Source organism: Polypterus senegalus, chromosome 13, assembly GCF_016835505.1.
Source record: "Polypterus senegalus isolate Bchr_013 chromosome 13, ASM1683550v1, whole genome shotgun sequence".
Classification (NCBI taxonomy): domain Eukaryota; kingdom Metazoa; phylum Chordata; class Cladistia; order Polypteriformes; family Polypteridae; genus Polypterus; species Polypterus senegalus.
The window spans coordinates 107,349,138-107,364,639 of record NC_053166.1 but is presented as its reverse complement, the minus strand read 5'-3'; the positions used below and the strand labels follow the sequence as shown (position 1 = coordinate 107,364,639).

The 15,502-nt window shown below is 38.9% G+C and overlaps 1 protein-coding gene across 2 annotated transcripts in view; it reads right to left on the bottom strand.

Annotated features, from left to right (window-relative positions):
- Positions 1–306: 306 nt before the first annotated feature.
- The window catches only part of ppp1r12c (protein phosphatase 1, regulatory subunit 12C), a 252,081-nt gene continuing 236,885 nt past the window's right edge, over positions 307–15,502 (bottom strand). For both annotated transcript variants that reach the window (XM_039773835.1, XM_039773836.1), the window contains exons 20-21: positions 2,513–2,563; positions 307–2,354 (exon numbers count right to left, since the gene is read on the bottom strand). In XM_039773835.1, coding sequence (XP_039629769.1) covers positions 2,268–2,354; positions 2,513–2,563 — 138 coding nt within the window. In that variant the 3' untranslated portion in view covers positions 307–2,267. The remainder of the gene's footprint in view (positions 2,355–2,512; positions 2,564–15,502) is intronic.

Genomic DNA, 15,502 nt, shown 5'->3' with positions numbered 1-15,502 from the left:
CTGACTGTAATGCACTTATGTCTGGTCCATGGGACACAAGATACTGACATCATGGGGGCTTTTGGCAGAATGACTGCATTTAACTGCAGAATAAGACAGTTTAAGTGAATGCCACACTCGTAGTTAGCATGTTAGTCTTGAGGGACAGCTTTGAGACAGCAGGAATAACTGAGCAGGGGTCATAAGTTATTGGTTCTTGCACTCAGTATTTCACTTGGACAATGTTCAAACTATACCCTTTACTTAGTCAGTGAGAAGATTGCACCCCAAACAATTTAGTCCATTCACATAGGAAACTCAAGAGGCTACAATAAATGGTTTATGTAAAAATACACTTTAAATAACAGTCCTGCTGACAATCCCTGAGTCTCTCACATTTCACTCCACAAATACATTTTTCACTTTGGGTAGTTAGGCACAAATATGAAGAATGCTTAAAAAAATAAAAATAAAGATTTGGCATGACCAAAACACTTTAAAAAAAAAAAAAACAGGGGAAGAACACCAGTGTGTTAAGAAACTCCGCAGGTCTTCAAAGACATTAATCCAGCAGAAAAGTGTTAAACCCCCCCCCCTCCCCACCAAGAAGGGGAGGCTACCAGTGAATACCATTCACATTTTTTTTTTGAACTTGAGTGTCTTCAGAGGACAGCATTAACACGTGTTGTGTGGCACCAAGGGGCGCTGGCAAGTGTATTATCAAACCTAGTAACAGACAGTGTAACTTGGCAAACAATTTCTTGAAAACACTGCCATGGCCAGGAAGAGATACAAACACGTGAAAGGCTGCCTCAGAAGTTGTCTCTAAAATAGCATTCAGAAATAAAAATAATATAATAAAAATATCAAAGCAGTGATTTTCTTTGCCTAAAAAAAGAAAAACATAAAATAAAGGTCACATTTCTATTCACCGAAGACCATAAAATATTACAGTGCAAATAATAACATGCATAATAGTTACTGTTGGTCACCAAGAGATTCATTTTTGGCAATGCAATTGTAAAAATATCAGACAGATAAAATGAAAATACAAACATGTTCTGGGAGATAAACACTAACACTGGCACTGCCCAGGGACAGCACTGTTGCCTGGATGAGAGTAAAACTAGAATCACCCCCCAAGAAGATCAGATGCTGATTCTCTGCCATCCCCTGCAGGACATTTAGGAGCTAATGAAAGGAAAAGAAAAAAAATAAGAATACTGATGCAGGGAAGGTCCAAGTCTGGAAAATGGCAATTCAGGAAACTTTCTATCCAGCATTATTAGTTTGTGAGCCCACCACAAACTTCACCACCATTGCCCTTGTCTATCAAGCCACTCTTCTCACAATCTCAAAAAGAGAGGTACACCAAAATTGAAAACCATTTAGTATACTCAATCAGAGGCAGCTACCTGGAGAATAAAAAATGGGTAAGAGGATGTTGCTCCTACCAAACCAGTCAAAGTAAAACGAATCTATTTATGAAGCATCACTAGGGACAAGCACAACCTTTCCCACAGGCTTAAAGAGATCAATTAAACTGTGCAAAATACAAAACTGCCCAAAGTCCCAATAATGTAGTAAACTAGAAATAAATGCTGCATGTGTAAAAATGCAATTAAAACCCCTAGAGGTACATTTCAAATAATTTTCTCTAGGTTTCTTGTATATACACTTTGTTCAGGGCTTCCAATAAACAAAACAAAACAAAAAAAATGTGAATTTACATTCTTTCTGACTGACTGCCACCAGGCGGCCTGCAAACTGTGAGAGCAGAGAGTAAAATCAGGTAGGAACAAACAAGAAGTGAGACCTCACAATTAACATTTTGCTCACAAATTACTTTCTAAAAAAGTATGCTGGTGAGAATGGGAGGGTGAGGGATGGTTCTTTATATTTCTGCCCTTCCAATTATGATGGACATGCAGACTTGTGTTTCTGCACACATACACAAAATATCATGACCATTTGAAAACTGTCCAAGAGCATTTAAGATTCCATTACATTGTCTCCTACAGTAAATACAACATGCTGGTTGATAGCTATAAGCAGTGCTGATGTATAGACACATTTTATACAATGAAATGTACTTGTAGAGAGGGGCTTCATAAGCAGTTAATGGCAGTCTTTGCTGATTACACTGCATATCAGTGAAACCAGTGTTTCACAAAAACAGTGCTCAAGGAAGGAATAGAAAGCTTCCTGCCTTCAAGTGACCAGAAAGTAGGAAAGGGTCACTGTGAGCTTATCTGGTCTTCTGTTTGATGAGCTTCAGTACTTCTTTGCTATTTTGAAAGCTTGCTGATGACTCGGATCAATGCAGCATTTTCATCTTTTAGTCTCTGGTTATCAGCTCGTAGGTCTGCCAGAACCTAGGAAAGAGGGCAAGGTACAAGTTAGTATCAAGATCCATATTCATGACAGGGGAAAAAAAAGACATGGTAAAAAAATGTCAGAGTGCCATGTACGATGTCTTTTAACAAATAAACCCCAGCCATTTATGCAATCTCCTATTATTTACTCTCCTCACCTTAAGCTCCTCTTCTAGCTCTGTAGCCTTCCTTTCCAAGGCTCTTCTTTCCTGCAATCATAAAAAATGAAGCTTAATATAAGCATAATCTGCAAATCAAGCCAATTTTTATTTTTTCATGTATGATGTAGTTAGTGTTCACTGTAGAAAACCTGCTGGATTGAGAAGGGGTGATCAACTCCATCACAGTAAGTTATTTAGTAATTAGCATTCTAAGATTCTTAAAATATATTCACAATATTTATAAAAATACACACTTACAGAAAGTCTGAAGTAATGCACCTGTTACTCATTAACAAAAACACCATTTCCCATTTAGTTAAAGAGCTGAAATTTGTCAGGATGGTACATCGAGTGCAGTAGGTATTCATTAAGAAAGCAAATTTTGACATATCAAAATTTAGGGGTAAAAGCCCCCTTACTGTAGTAAAAGTAAACAAACCAAAATATCAAAAATGCCTTGATGGCTTTAATTAAAATTTGGTGACATTTTGGAAAAAGCAAAATTTTTATTTCTTGTTATTTGTCAATTATAAAGCTGCGGTGAGTGGGTTATTCTTAGGCAACACATCCTTTTTTGTCTCAGCTGTGCTCACTTGGAAAAATGCAGGTCATGCAAATGAATGGCACCAAGCAGAACAGCGCCACCAAAAAAGCTGATGCTGTAATCATGCAGAGAAATATGGCTGGTGGAGAGTCAAAAAGGGCAGATGTCCTGCACAGAAAAAAAGATAAAGTGGTGAGCTGCACAGAAAATGAGATGGGAAGTGCATAAAATTAGGTCAGAACTCAAAGACTACAATGCTAGCAAGTGGCCTCCTTGGGTACATGTATTCTGTTGGCTTCTTCTTACTGCTCACAATGCGGTACAAAATATATTCAAATTCAAGTCAGACTGAACTGTCAAGTGCTCTTACTGTATATACACAAACTTCAAAGAATGGGGAGATGGGAGGGCAGTTTGGTAGTGAAATATATATAGTATTACGGAAAACTGGGATGCCCCCTTTGAGTTTAGACTGGGATGTGTTGCTATACTCTGGATTGCAAAGACCAAACGCAGAAAAGCAGATACAGCATACTAGCTCAGTTCAAGGCATATGTATAACACATGCCGTGAACAACGGTATGCCCTAGTCCAGGGCAATTCAATTGTGCCAGATTTTCACACCAAGAAATTTAGCTGGGCCAGACATTTTCAGCAGGCGGTAAGCCAGCAGGTAATGACAAATTTTTAATTTTTACAGAAATTAATCTATTTAAAAACAAGTAATGTTTATTCATTGCTTCCCTTTTAAAAACCTGACACAGGCATATCAAAAATGTATTTAAAAAAAGCAACAAAAAGCTATAACTGAATAGAATCTGAAGTAGTAGCAATACTTTTTTCCCCACTTTTGAAATAAAAAAACAAACATCTTGCTCACATCTCATAGTGCATAAAATAAAAATAAAAAAATGCACAGTACTAGCAATTACATTTGTTTCCCTTTTGAAATATGAGACCCTCCCACAATTTAAAAGGGGTGGTCATGACAGGCAAGGGATTTTTTTTTTAATGGAACTTAACTATTTTATTCGCACGTTTCTAATCAATGATATGACACAATTTAAATTTGAGTTCCACAATGCCTTTCCTGTTGAATTTTTTTTTTTACCCCAGAAGCTGCACATATGGAATGAAAGTGGATTAGTACATTTATTTTAATATGTCTTTGTACAGAGTTGTTGGATGTCAAGTAATTATTACTATTATTATTTTTACTAAATAATTTTCCAGGTTTCTTTGTTGACGAGTTGCCGTTGAAGAATTTATTAGTAACAGAACATATTGTGCACACGCCAAAACGACTGAAGTAATAACTAACGAAGTACAATTTTGCCATTTTAACAATGTTTACTGTCTGCTGTCGATCACTAAGCACCCTGGTAAAATAACAACAACAACATTTATTTATATAGCACATTTTCATACAAACAGTAGCTCAAAGTGCTTTACATAATAAAGAATAGAAAAATAAAAGACACAATAAGAAAACAAAATAAATCAACATTAATTAACATCGAATAAGAGTAAGGTTCAATGGCCAGGGGGGACAGAAAAAACAAAAAAACTCCAGACGGGTGGAGAAAAAATAAAATCTGTAGGGATTCCAGACCAGAAGACCGCCCAGTCCCCTCTGGGCATTCTACCTAACATAAATGAAACAGTCCACTTTGGATTTAGGGTTCTCACGGAAGGTAAAATGACAATAATACACTTTCAACCTTAAAATGCAGACTTCATCACATTGCTGTGTATGACGAAACAGTGGGCAGGCAACTGCTTGCACATGTTTACTGACGGACAGGCCGGTATTTTGCATGAAGTATGCATTAAATCAAAAGACAAACAGCATGCAAAGATGCACAAACACAAGGAGATTGGTGACAATCACACCTTAGTGTGCCTGCACGAAGTCAGAAGGGACAACTGAATTCCACGGGGCAAAGATATCTTCGTAACAGAGGACGTATATGATGGGCAGAGGAATTTTAAATGTTTTACATGCTTACCTTTGGTTTTGATGACCGGTTGCATCATATCCAGCCTGTCATTGAAATTGAGCCGTCCCCTTGGCAGCGCTGTGTACTTAGAAATGTTTTCCCGCATGCATCTCCAACTCTGATGTAATTTTCACCGCGACTCCCTCATACCCAGCGGGGGATATAAAACAACCTTCATGCAGCTCAGGGATATGCTAGGGGAGCCCGCATCCGACACATATGTTAACGGGACATACGCTCAACAATATATATATATATATATATATATATATATATATATATATATATATATATATATATATATATATATATATATATATATATATATAAAAGCCTTTTGCATCTGTTATAATATACTGCTTTAAAGTTTCAATGACACTTCGCCACTGGCAAACTAAGTAGAAATTATATTAGTCATACCTATTTTTGGTTGCATTTGTGATAATTTTAGTTTAAGTCTGGAGCCCTGACGGGACCACGGGCTGGGCCAGTCAGAGGTTGCTCCTGGGTCACATGTGGCCCATGGGACGCCATTTGAATAGGCCTGCCCTAGTCAGTTTAAATGCTTGCACAACTCAGTAAAGGAGTTCCCCTAAAACAGAACATAGTGGAATTGGACACTGTATGTAGTTCACACTATTATTTCTTTTAACCTGTTCTTATCTATACAAAGCTTACAGTACACAATTAGTTCATTTTGTGTGACATAAATATTGCTGTATGCAATGAATTAATACTAGAATCCCTGAAGCCTATAAAAAACTCGTAATCCCGGCCCATCTTAAACTCTTTTGCACCTTTCCATTAGCGTCATTTGTTTTGTAAATGTGTAGATCAGCAGAAGCAGCCTGCTATCCCATGACCCACTAGATGGAGTTCAAATCGGGCAAAAAGTTGTCCCAGCTCAAGCCTAGCTCTTTATCTCCATGTGAGGTCCCTGGAGTTGTATAGGGTAAATAATACAGTATATCATTATTTGGAATAAATGCATGTCAAGCGCGTTACGTGTCTACAAAGATCTGGGTAAGTGTAGGATGAAAGTAAATGTGAGAGAAGAAATGCTGAACACATACCTAAACCAGAAACGTTTTCCATGTTATACTAATAAAGACGTGAAGTGTATAATGTGTGAAGACTTTAGTCCAAATATACAATAAACACGTACACTTTTATTCAAGAAGATAAAGTAAAAACAAAATAAAAAATTCAGTTTACATGTTGTTGTCAATGAGTTACAAACCCAAGTTCAAATGTCAATCGACAGAAAGTTAATATGTATTCTTGGATGGTGCATAGGTAAGAACTGCTGCCATTTAACCAAAAGGTTAAAAGACCCGGCACTTTGCGTTTGGAGTAGTGAGCTGCTGCTATTATTATTATTACTATAATAAAAACATACATTTGATTTGAGTCTGTAACACCCAGTATAAATTTTGGCTACTTATAAAAGTTATCGCTTTTTTTAATCAGTTTTATACTGAGTCTCATTCACGTGGTACAACAAACTTACCCCTTCCTCTCTGAATTGATGAAGTTTGTCTCCATTCTTTTCACAAGTGCAGCGATCACCACGGTTGGTGCTGTGGTTGACACCTGGACAGAACTACTTGTTGTACTGGCAATCAAAGAAATGAGGCCCTGTGACCACTATCAGACTATCATGCAGAATTTGCCCTTTGATAACAAAGACACCCATGCAGAACATGTGAAAAACAACAGATTTGCTGTCATCTCGGACCTATGGCAAAATTTTGTTTTAATATAAATATTATAGAACTACATGGTTGATTTATTTTGACGTGTTTACATTTATGAAGTGTTGTTCTACACTTTATCTGAGGATGTCTTGAGACTAATATTTAAGAACGAGATGCATGTGTAAACACTGAATCTACTGTCTCCTCATTTATAAAAAATTCCAAGACAAAATATTTGTTGGTTTTTTGAGTCTGTGCCTGTTCAAGAAAACTGACGTATATTTTGTGGCCTGAGTTAGACTTGGAATTCCTGGCCTGAATAACCTTATCAGTCTGGTCCTGGTTGCGGTGCAGCAGTCTATTAGCCAGCAAAAGCACTGTGAAGAAGCGGTCTGTTGCTATGGTCCTGCCTTTGTCCAGTCTGATAGGATTCTCAGAACATTGTATCTTTGATTGCCAGTACAACAAATAATTCTGAGCAGGTATCAACCACAGTACCAACTGTGGTCATTACTGCTCTTGTGAAAAGAATGGAGGCAAGCTTGTTGTTCCACATAAACGTCAGTGAGAGAATAAAACTGGATATTAAAAAAAGCGGTATCTTTTACAAATAGCCAAAATTTACACCGAGTGCTACAGACTCAAATCAAATGTATGTTATTATATTACAGTAATAGTAATAGTAGCAGCTCATTACTGAAAACGTGAAGTGCCTTGAACCGGCAACCTTTTGGTTATAAAGCAGCAGTTCTTATCTCTACACCATCCAGAATATGTATTAGCTTTCTATTGATTGACATTAGAGCTTGGGTTTGTAAATCATTGACAAAAACATGTGAACTGAATGATATATATATTTTTACTTTAAATATATTCTTGAATAAAAGTACAGGTGTTTATCTGATATTTGGACTAAAGTCTTCACACATTATACACTTCATGTTATTATTAGTATAACATGGAAAAGTTTCTACTTTAGGTCTGTGTTCAGCATTTCTTGCCTTGCACTTCCTTTCATCCTACACTTTCCTAGATCTTTGTAGACAATGAACACACATGAAATGCATGTATTCCAAATAACGACTCCAGGCACCTCACACACAGATAAGGAGCCTTGTCTTGAGCTGGGAGAATTTTTTGCCAGAGTTGAGCTCCATTAAGGAGGGGATGGGATAGCAGGCTGCTTATGCTTACTGACACATTTACACAACAAAAGACATTGATGGAGAGGGGCAAAGGAATTTAAGGTGGGCCAGGATTATCAATTTTTTCATAGGCTTCAGGGATTCTAGTGTTAAAGAAAACCAAGATTCATTGTGTATTTCTTGTGATGGAGCGGGTCCAGCTCCATGCTGCCTCTTCCATAATAGAAGCCTCTTGAACCCAACACGATTGCTATTGTAACTAGATGAGTGTGGCAGATGGAGACAAAACACTCTAGGCAAAACGGGTTGGTGCAAAGTGTTAAATGCTTTATTAAAAACATTTTATTCAAGAATCCAAATAAACAAAATAGTGAAGTGCTTCCAATAAATAAATAAATAAATAATCCATAAAAAACAGTGAATCTGGTGATTAAAAGCAAGGCTAAAAAGGGGAATAAATGGCACTGGGTCAAAGGAATTGAGCACAACTCCTTCCTAATCTCCCTAGCTCACCCATTGCTTGCTCAGCTGGCATAGACTTCAGCAGCCATGGTCCTCTCCATCCCAACCCCTGTCGAGGCTGCCGCCATTGGCATCTGCCAGACCGCTTGGGGTCAGCTGTCCTCTTGTCATCCTTCACACTCACGCAGTTGTCCCTTGGATCTCTGAAGAGGATGCCACCTTGAGCGCTCCCGACCCGCTACACAGTCGCTCCACCGTGGGACCACTGACCGCGCTGCCCTCTCTCTCTCTCGGGGTGGCCCGTTCTCTTTTTTGCCTCCAATGCCGCACTCTCACTATACCTGCCTTCATTTCTCTCTAGTTTGTTTCCTTTCATAATCTCTCTTTGTTCTCCACACTTTCCTGTGCCGGCCCATACCTATAAAGCTCCGTGGGTGCAGCATCTCAAATCACACACCGCAGGAAGCCAATAAAGCAATTGAGAAAGACTGCACCCTCAGCTGCAGGTGTGTCTTGCCCCCAAATACTTCACCAACTCCCTGCAGCTGTGTGAGTGCACCCACAGACATGGACGCAGCCAACGGATTATCTAATAAAATAACCGTTCTTTCAGAGCCGTGGAACTGCTATACCACACTGCTTTTAATCTAAACTCTCCTGAGCCTTGAAATAGTACAAGATTATAGATCAAGGTGTCACATTCAAATCTGATGGAACCTGCCATTTATACATTATGCCTTCTGCGATCCTGGGAAATGTGAACTCAATACCAAATAAGATCAACGAACTGGCTGCACTGGTGAAAAATGTCAGGACCTACAGAGAATGCAGTTTGCTGAGTTTTTGTGAAACGTGGCTAACAACTAACATCCCAGATGCTAACATGGGGCTACCCAGGTTTAGCACAGTTTTAGCGGACAGACAAGCAAATACTGTACCTGCGGGAAGCAGAAAGGAGGAGGGCTCGCTCTCTATGTGAATACAAGGTGGTGCAACTCTGGACATGTAAACGTTAAAATCTCCACTTGCTGCAGGGACATCGAACTGTTGGCCGTAAGTCTGCATCCCTACTACTTTCCCAGAGAGTTTGGACACATCATTGTTGTTATTATTTACATCCCCCATCAGGCGGACGTTGAGATAGCGGTTGACATCATCCATTCCGCTGTTCCTAAACTACAAACGCAGCACCCCGAGGCGCTTGTGCTAATCGCTGGAGACTTTAACCATGTGACGCTGGACAAAACATTACCTGCCTTCTCCCAGTATGTGGACTGTAACACCCGGGGAAATAGGACTATTGACCTACTGTATGCAAATGCTAAAGACGCATACAGCGCCACCCCGCTGCCTGTGCTTAGGAAAGCAGATCATAACCTGGTTCTGCTTCAGCCTCACTACAAACCAAGAGTGAGGGAGCTACCTACAACCACATGCTCATTCAGGAAGTGGTCCCCTGAGGCAAAGCAGGTTCTGAGAGACTGCTTTGAAACTACGGACTGGGATATCCTGCAGGGATCTTATAGTGAGAACATTGAGGAGGTTGTTAATTGCACTACTGACTACATCAGCTTCTGTATGGACATTGTAGTTCCAGTAAGAACAGTAGGCTGCTATGCTAACAACAAGCCATGGATTACAAGTGACATCATGAGCCTTTTGAACCAGAAGAAAAAGGCTTTTAACGGCAGTGATCAGCATGAGCTCACATGTGTCCAGAAGGAACTCCGAGTCCAGCTCAGGGCAGCGAAGGAGCAGTACAGGAGAAAGCTGGAGCAGAAGTTGCAGAATAACAGCATGAAGGAAGTGTGGGATGGGATGAAGATCATCACTGGCTGTAGCTTGAAGCGGGGTGCCACCACTGAGAGAGATGCGGAGAGAGCAAACCAGATGAACAACTTCTTTAACAGGTTTGACCACCCTAACCCACTCTGATACCAGCATAGGAGAGAGTTTCCGCCCACCCAAAATTACGGCAGCCGAGGAAAGAAGAGAGCTGAGGAGACTTAGTGCCAGCAAAGCTGTGGATCCAGATGGAGTACCGCCACGACTAGGCGAAGTTTCATGGTATTAAACGGTATTTTTTTCCCCATGCATGAGTGGATGTTAACCACATTTTCCACTGCAATTACTGCAGTAGACTGGCTAAAACTAACCTATTCCACTGTCATGAGCACTGTACATTGTACAAAAAAACATTTAAATGTGCACACAAGTATTAATACAGGTTTGCATAGCCCCATAAAGTGATAGTTTTCAAGAGGGTGGCACTAATGAAGAGAAGGAATCACATTGCATGACAGATGCATTCAAAATATAGAACCTTTTTATTGAACAAATTTTGCAAAAACTTATAAACTACAATTTTGACAACATATTTTCAACCATCCAAAGAGGCATTTAGACTTTAGTAAAATATCCAGAGGTGCTTGTCAAAAGTTGCATTGCACTAAATATGTCTTAGAAAAAGAATAGTAAATATTTTTCGTAAACCAACTACACTTTCTGTTAATGTTAACAATCTCTGTCCACTGACATGTTAAAGTGACTTTTTAAACAACTTTACCATCATTAAACTTCATAACATTTAAACTAATAAATAATAACAATAAAATAAATAATAGTTCAACTTCCAGTAATAATACTATTGCTTAAATACTTCAAGCCCAGGTGCATTACACAGTATTCACCAAATAAAAATAAAAAAAAATAAAAAAATAAAATGCATTTCATCATGAAAATTATATCAGGTATTTACCTTAGCATTCTAAATGTTCAGGGAGCAAGAATATCATGAAGTGAATGTATTCTGTGCAGCGACCACTGCTGGCGTCTCCTCAGTACAAGAGGAAGTCAGTTTAAGAAGCACGTACTGATTTAACATGGCTTGGAGAACACTTAACACAAAGCATTTAATGTGCTATGTAACTTATGACGGGGTATGAGAAAATCTAGTAAATTAAATAGTGGAACCTCGGGTCACAAGCATCTCTGAACACGTACAAATCAGGTTACGACCAAAAAGTTCGCCAAACTTTTGCATCTGTTCACAACCACACACTCAGGTGACGAACAAGTCAGTTTCCCTTCTGGTTTGTACGCGCCGATGAGTTCTGCATGTGTTCAGTCTCTCTCTGTGCATTCGCAGTGAACTCTTTGTGCTCTACAGTGATCCCTCGCTATATCACGCTTCGACTTTCACGGCTTCACTCCATCGCAGATTTTAAATGTAAGCATATCTAAATATATATCACAGATTTTTCGCTGGTTCGCGGATTTCTGCGGACAATGGGTCTTTTAATGTAAAGTACATGCTTCCTCAGTTTGTTTGCCCAGTTGATTTCATACAAGGGACGGTATTGGCGGATGGCTTAGAAGCTACCCAATCAGAGCATGTATTACGTATTAAATAAAACTCAATGATATGCGATGTGCTTCTCGAGTGGTGCTTGATTGTTTGCTTTTCTCGGACTCTGACGTTCTCTGCTCCTTATGGAGGGGGTGAGAGCACAGGGGCTGTTTGCCTAGAAGATACGGACGCTACTCTAAAAATGCTGAAAGACTACCTTCACATTGCTCCCTTCTTTGCGGCTGCTTTATCTCGGTGCGCATACTTAAAAGCCCAACAGCACTTATTGATTTTTTGATTGTTTGCTTTTCTGTCACAAGCTCTCTCACGCTCTCTCTGACATTCTCTGCTCCTGACGGCGCTCCTTTGAAGAGAAGATATGTTTGCATTCTTTTAATTGTGAGAAAGAACTATTATCTCTGTCTTGTCATGGAGCACAGTTTAAACTTTTGACTAAAGGGTGTTATTTCATGTCTAGAGGGCTCTAATAATGTTAACAGTGTGGGAAAGTTTATAAGGGGGCTTTAAATATATAAAAACTAGCAGAATACCCGCGCATCGCAGCGGAGAAGTAATGTGTTAAAGAAGGTACCAAAAAGAAAAGGAAAAATATTAAAAATAACGTAACATGGTTGTTAATGTAATTGTTTTGTCATTGATATGAGTGTTGTTCTCATATCTATCTATCTATCTATATATATACCCGCGCTTGGCAGCGGAGAAGTAGTGTGTTAAAGAAGGAAAGAGAAAGAAAAGGAAACATTTTAAAAATAACGTAACATGATTGTCAATGTAATTGTTTTGTCACTGTTATGAGTGTCGCTGTGATATATATATATATAGCAAAATACCCAGCGCTTCGCAGATGTCATGTGTTAAAGAAGTTATGAAAAAGAAAAGGTAAAATTTTAAAAATAATGTAACATGATTGTCAAAGTAATTGTTTTGTGTATTTGGCGGCAGCGCCACAAAGTTTTTTCGTCTAGCTGCATCAGAAAATGTACCACAACGTCTGACACGCCTCCTTTTTAGTGTTTTCTCACAGCTTGGATTGCTGCTGTCATATATATACACACACACACACACACATACATATATATATACGCATACATATCTTCATATCTACATATCTATATACATATCTACATATACACATATATATATATATATATATACATACCTATCTACATCATATATACACACACATACATACATACACACACACAAATTATATATATGTGTATATGTATGTATGTATATGTGTGTGTGTGTGTGTGTGTGTGTGTGTGTGTATAAAAATATATATATATATATATATATATATATATATATATATATATATATAATGTAGATAGGGGTGTGTGTGTGTTTATATATATATATACACATACATACATACATATATATACACATACATATACTTGTGTGTATGTTTGTATGTGTCTATATGTGTGTGTATAGCTTTGGTCACTGAGTGCAAGGGAAAAATAATAAAATATAGTCTATAAGTTATTAAACAGTAAAACATTAACGCTTTAAGAAGTACAGGTACATTGAGCACTACTGGAGTGGTTTCAGGTAAACTATATTTTAAAGACTGTAACACAACAGGTAAGTAACTAACAGCAGCTAAAATGTATATGGATCATCTCTGGGTAGTAGATCCCTTTTGAAAGGCGCTACACGACGGCTGTGGTATAGAAATTACATTTTCTATGTGAACGTTCAAATTTGTGCCTCTGGTAATGTGCCTTACCGGCATTTAAAGAAAATTAGTTTTGTGTCCTCTGCACTGTTAAGAGAGAAAGGCTTTGGTTTGGGATAAAAGGTGTAAAGAAAGGAAAGTTGCCTTTTCTTTTATATAGTATAGAGAGATGTGTTCTCTGACGTTATGATCGCCTTTTGGGGACAGTTGCGTTGGGTCTTGTGTAGACTGGTGAGACGTCCCTGCCATTAATCAGCTGTGATGACACTGTCAGTCCTCCACTCGTGTGCGTGTCTTCATAATCCGAGGTGAGGATCTCATAATCGATACGTGCAAAAGAAAGTGTGAATCGCCTTAATATTATTTTGCCGTGGTGTATAAAAGGGGTCCCGTGTTTGCACTTGTCTGGGCTATAGCGCAGGGAGGATGAAAAAATTAAAAGTGCTCACTTTGACTTAAGGCAGAAGCGCAGTCAGCGCCTCAAAGGCCGGCACAGCTATGCACGCGCGCTGGCTGCTCGACTTTTGCTGGGCAGGAGACCACAGTTTTTGCAGACACGCTCATGATATCAAGTCTCAGCGCTCTTTGGAGGTCATTCATATATTATATATATAGCAAAATACCCGCTACCGCAGCGGAGAAGTAGTGTGTTAAAGAAGTAATGAAAAAGAAAAGGAAACATTTTAATAATAACGTAACATGATTGACATTGTCATGAGTGTTGCTGTCATATATATGCCTGCCTAAATAAGTCACCCTCGCTTTGCTCTTACTTTATTTACCGCTCATTTAATCATGGCTATTGGCGGAAAAATTATAAAATGGAAGGAGGATGGCTTTACCAAAACAATTATTGATGGCTAATCGATTATTCATAAAGCTTGAATTGGTGATGTTTTTCTGTGTTAACCTCATATTTTTCAGACTTCTTCTCAAACTAAGGTGGTGCCCGCGTATCGCAGGAGAAGTAGTGTGTTAAAAAGCTAGAAAAGAAAAGGGAACATTTTAAAAATAACATAACATGACTGTCAATATACAGTATTTGTTTTGTGAGTGTTACTGAGTGTTGCTGTCATCAAGGATTTGATTATCATTATTTCTTTCAATCAGGTTCATATTTGTAGGATGTGTTGTGTTCAAGTTACATTCCGTGTTTGTCAATCGTTGTAAAGATGACAGGTTTCATTCATCGATTCGTTTCTTACTGCATCAATAAACAGCTCGTCTTCTTCTTTATCTGAGACCTGACACACTGCATGCACGGGTTTTTTACACTGTCTTCCTTTAGCGGACATTGACTTTTTCCAACATGTGCTTTGTTTCCGCAGTAGTTGGATTTATGAATATGCTTGTATGTATGAGACGCTTCATATTTTTTGCTGGCTTTTCAATTGTGTAATTCGGTTTTTGTTCAGCTCTTTGGAACTGCTGCTTTTATCTGTGCACGCGCCAGTTCACGTGAGCCACTCGGTGTACATGCATCGAAGGTTCCCAGCTGTGCTGGTGGCATCTCGTGTGATGTCCACGGCTGTATGTAATGTTAGCTAAGACCTGGCACTTAAAACTTTCTCTCGCAGTTTCGCTGAGTTTGTGTCAAACACCACCCTGACCATCTCATCTTCCTCTCCATAAGCACAGTCCTTCACCCGTGAATATTTACCCGTGGCAGTTTGCTATTGGATTGCCGCTGACGGACGGACTTATATGGGCAGGCACTAAATTACAAACGCCAGCGGCAGCCTGTCTATGAACTTACTTTAAAGTGTAGGTTTACATCGTGCTTTGTTTCCGAAGTAGCAGAACTCATGAATATGGTTGTATATGTCACTCGCTCCCTTCTTATTGTTTCGCTGCCTTCTCAATTATATAATGCATGTTTTCTTCAGCGCTTTTTTCAGGTCTTCCTGGTTTTCTATGTACTGCGTGATTACGTGGGAGGCGTGATGATGTCACACGAAACTCCCCCACGGCGTTGAAGCTCATCTCCATTACAGTAAATGGAGAAAAACTGCTTCCAGTTATGACCATTACGCGTATATAATTTCGATATAAAACCTGCCCAACTTTTGTAAGGAAGCTGTAAGG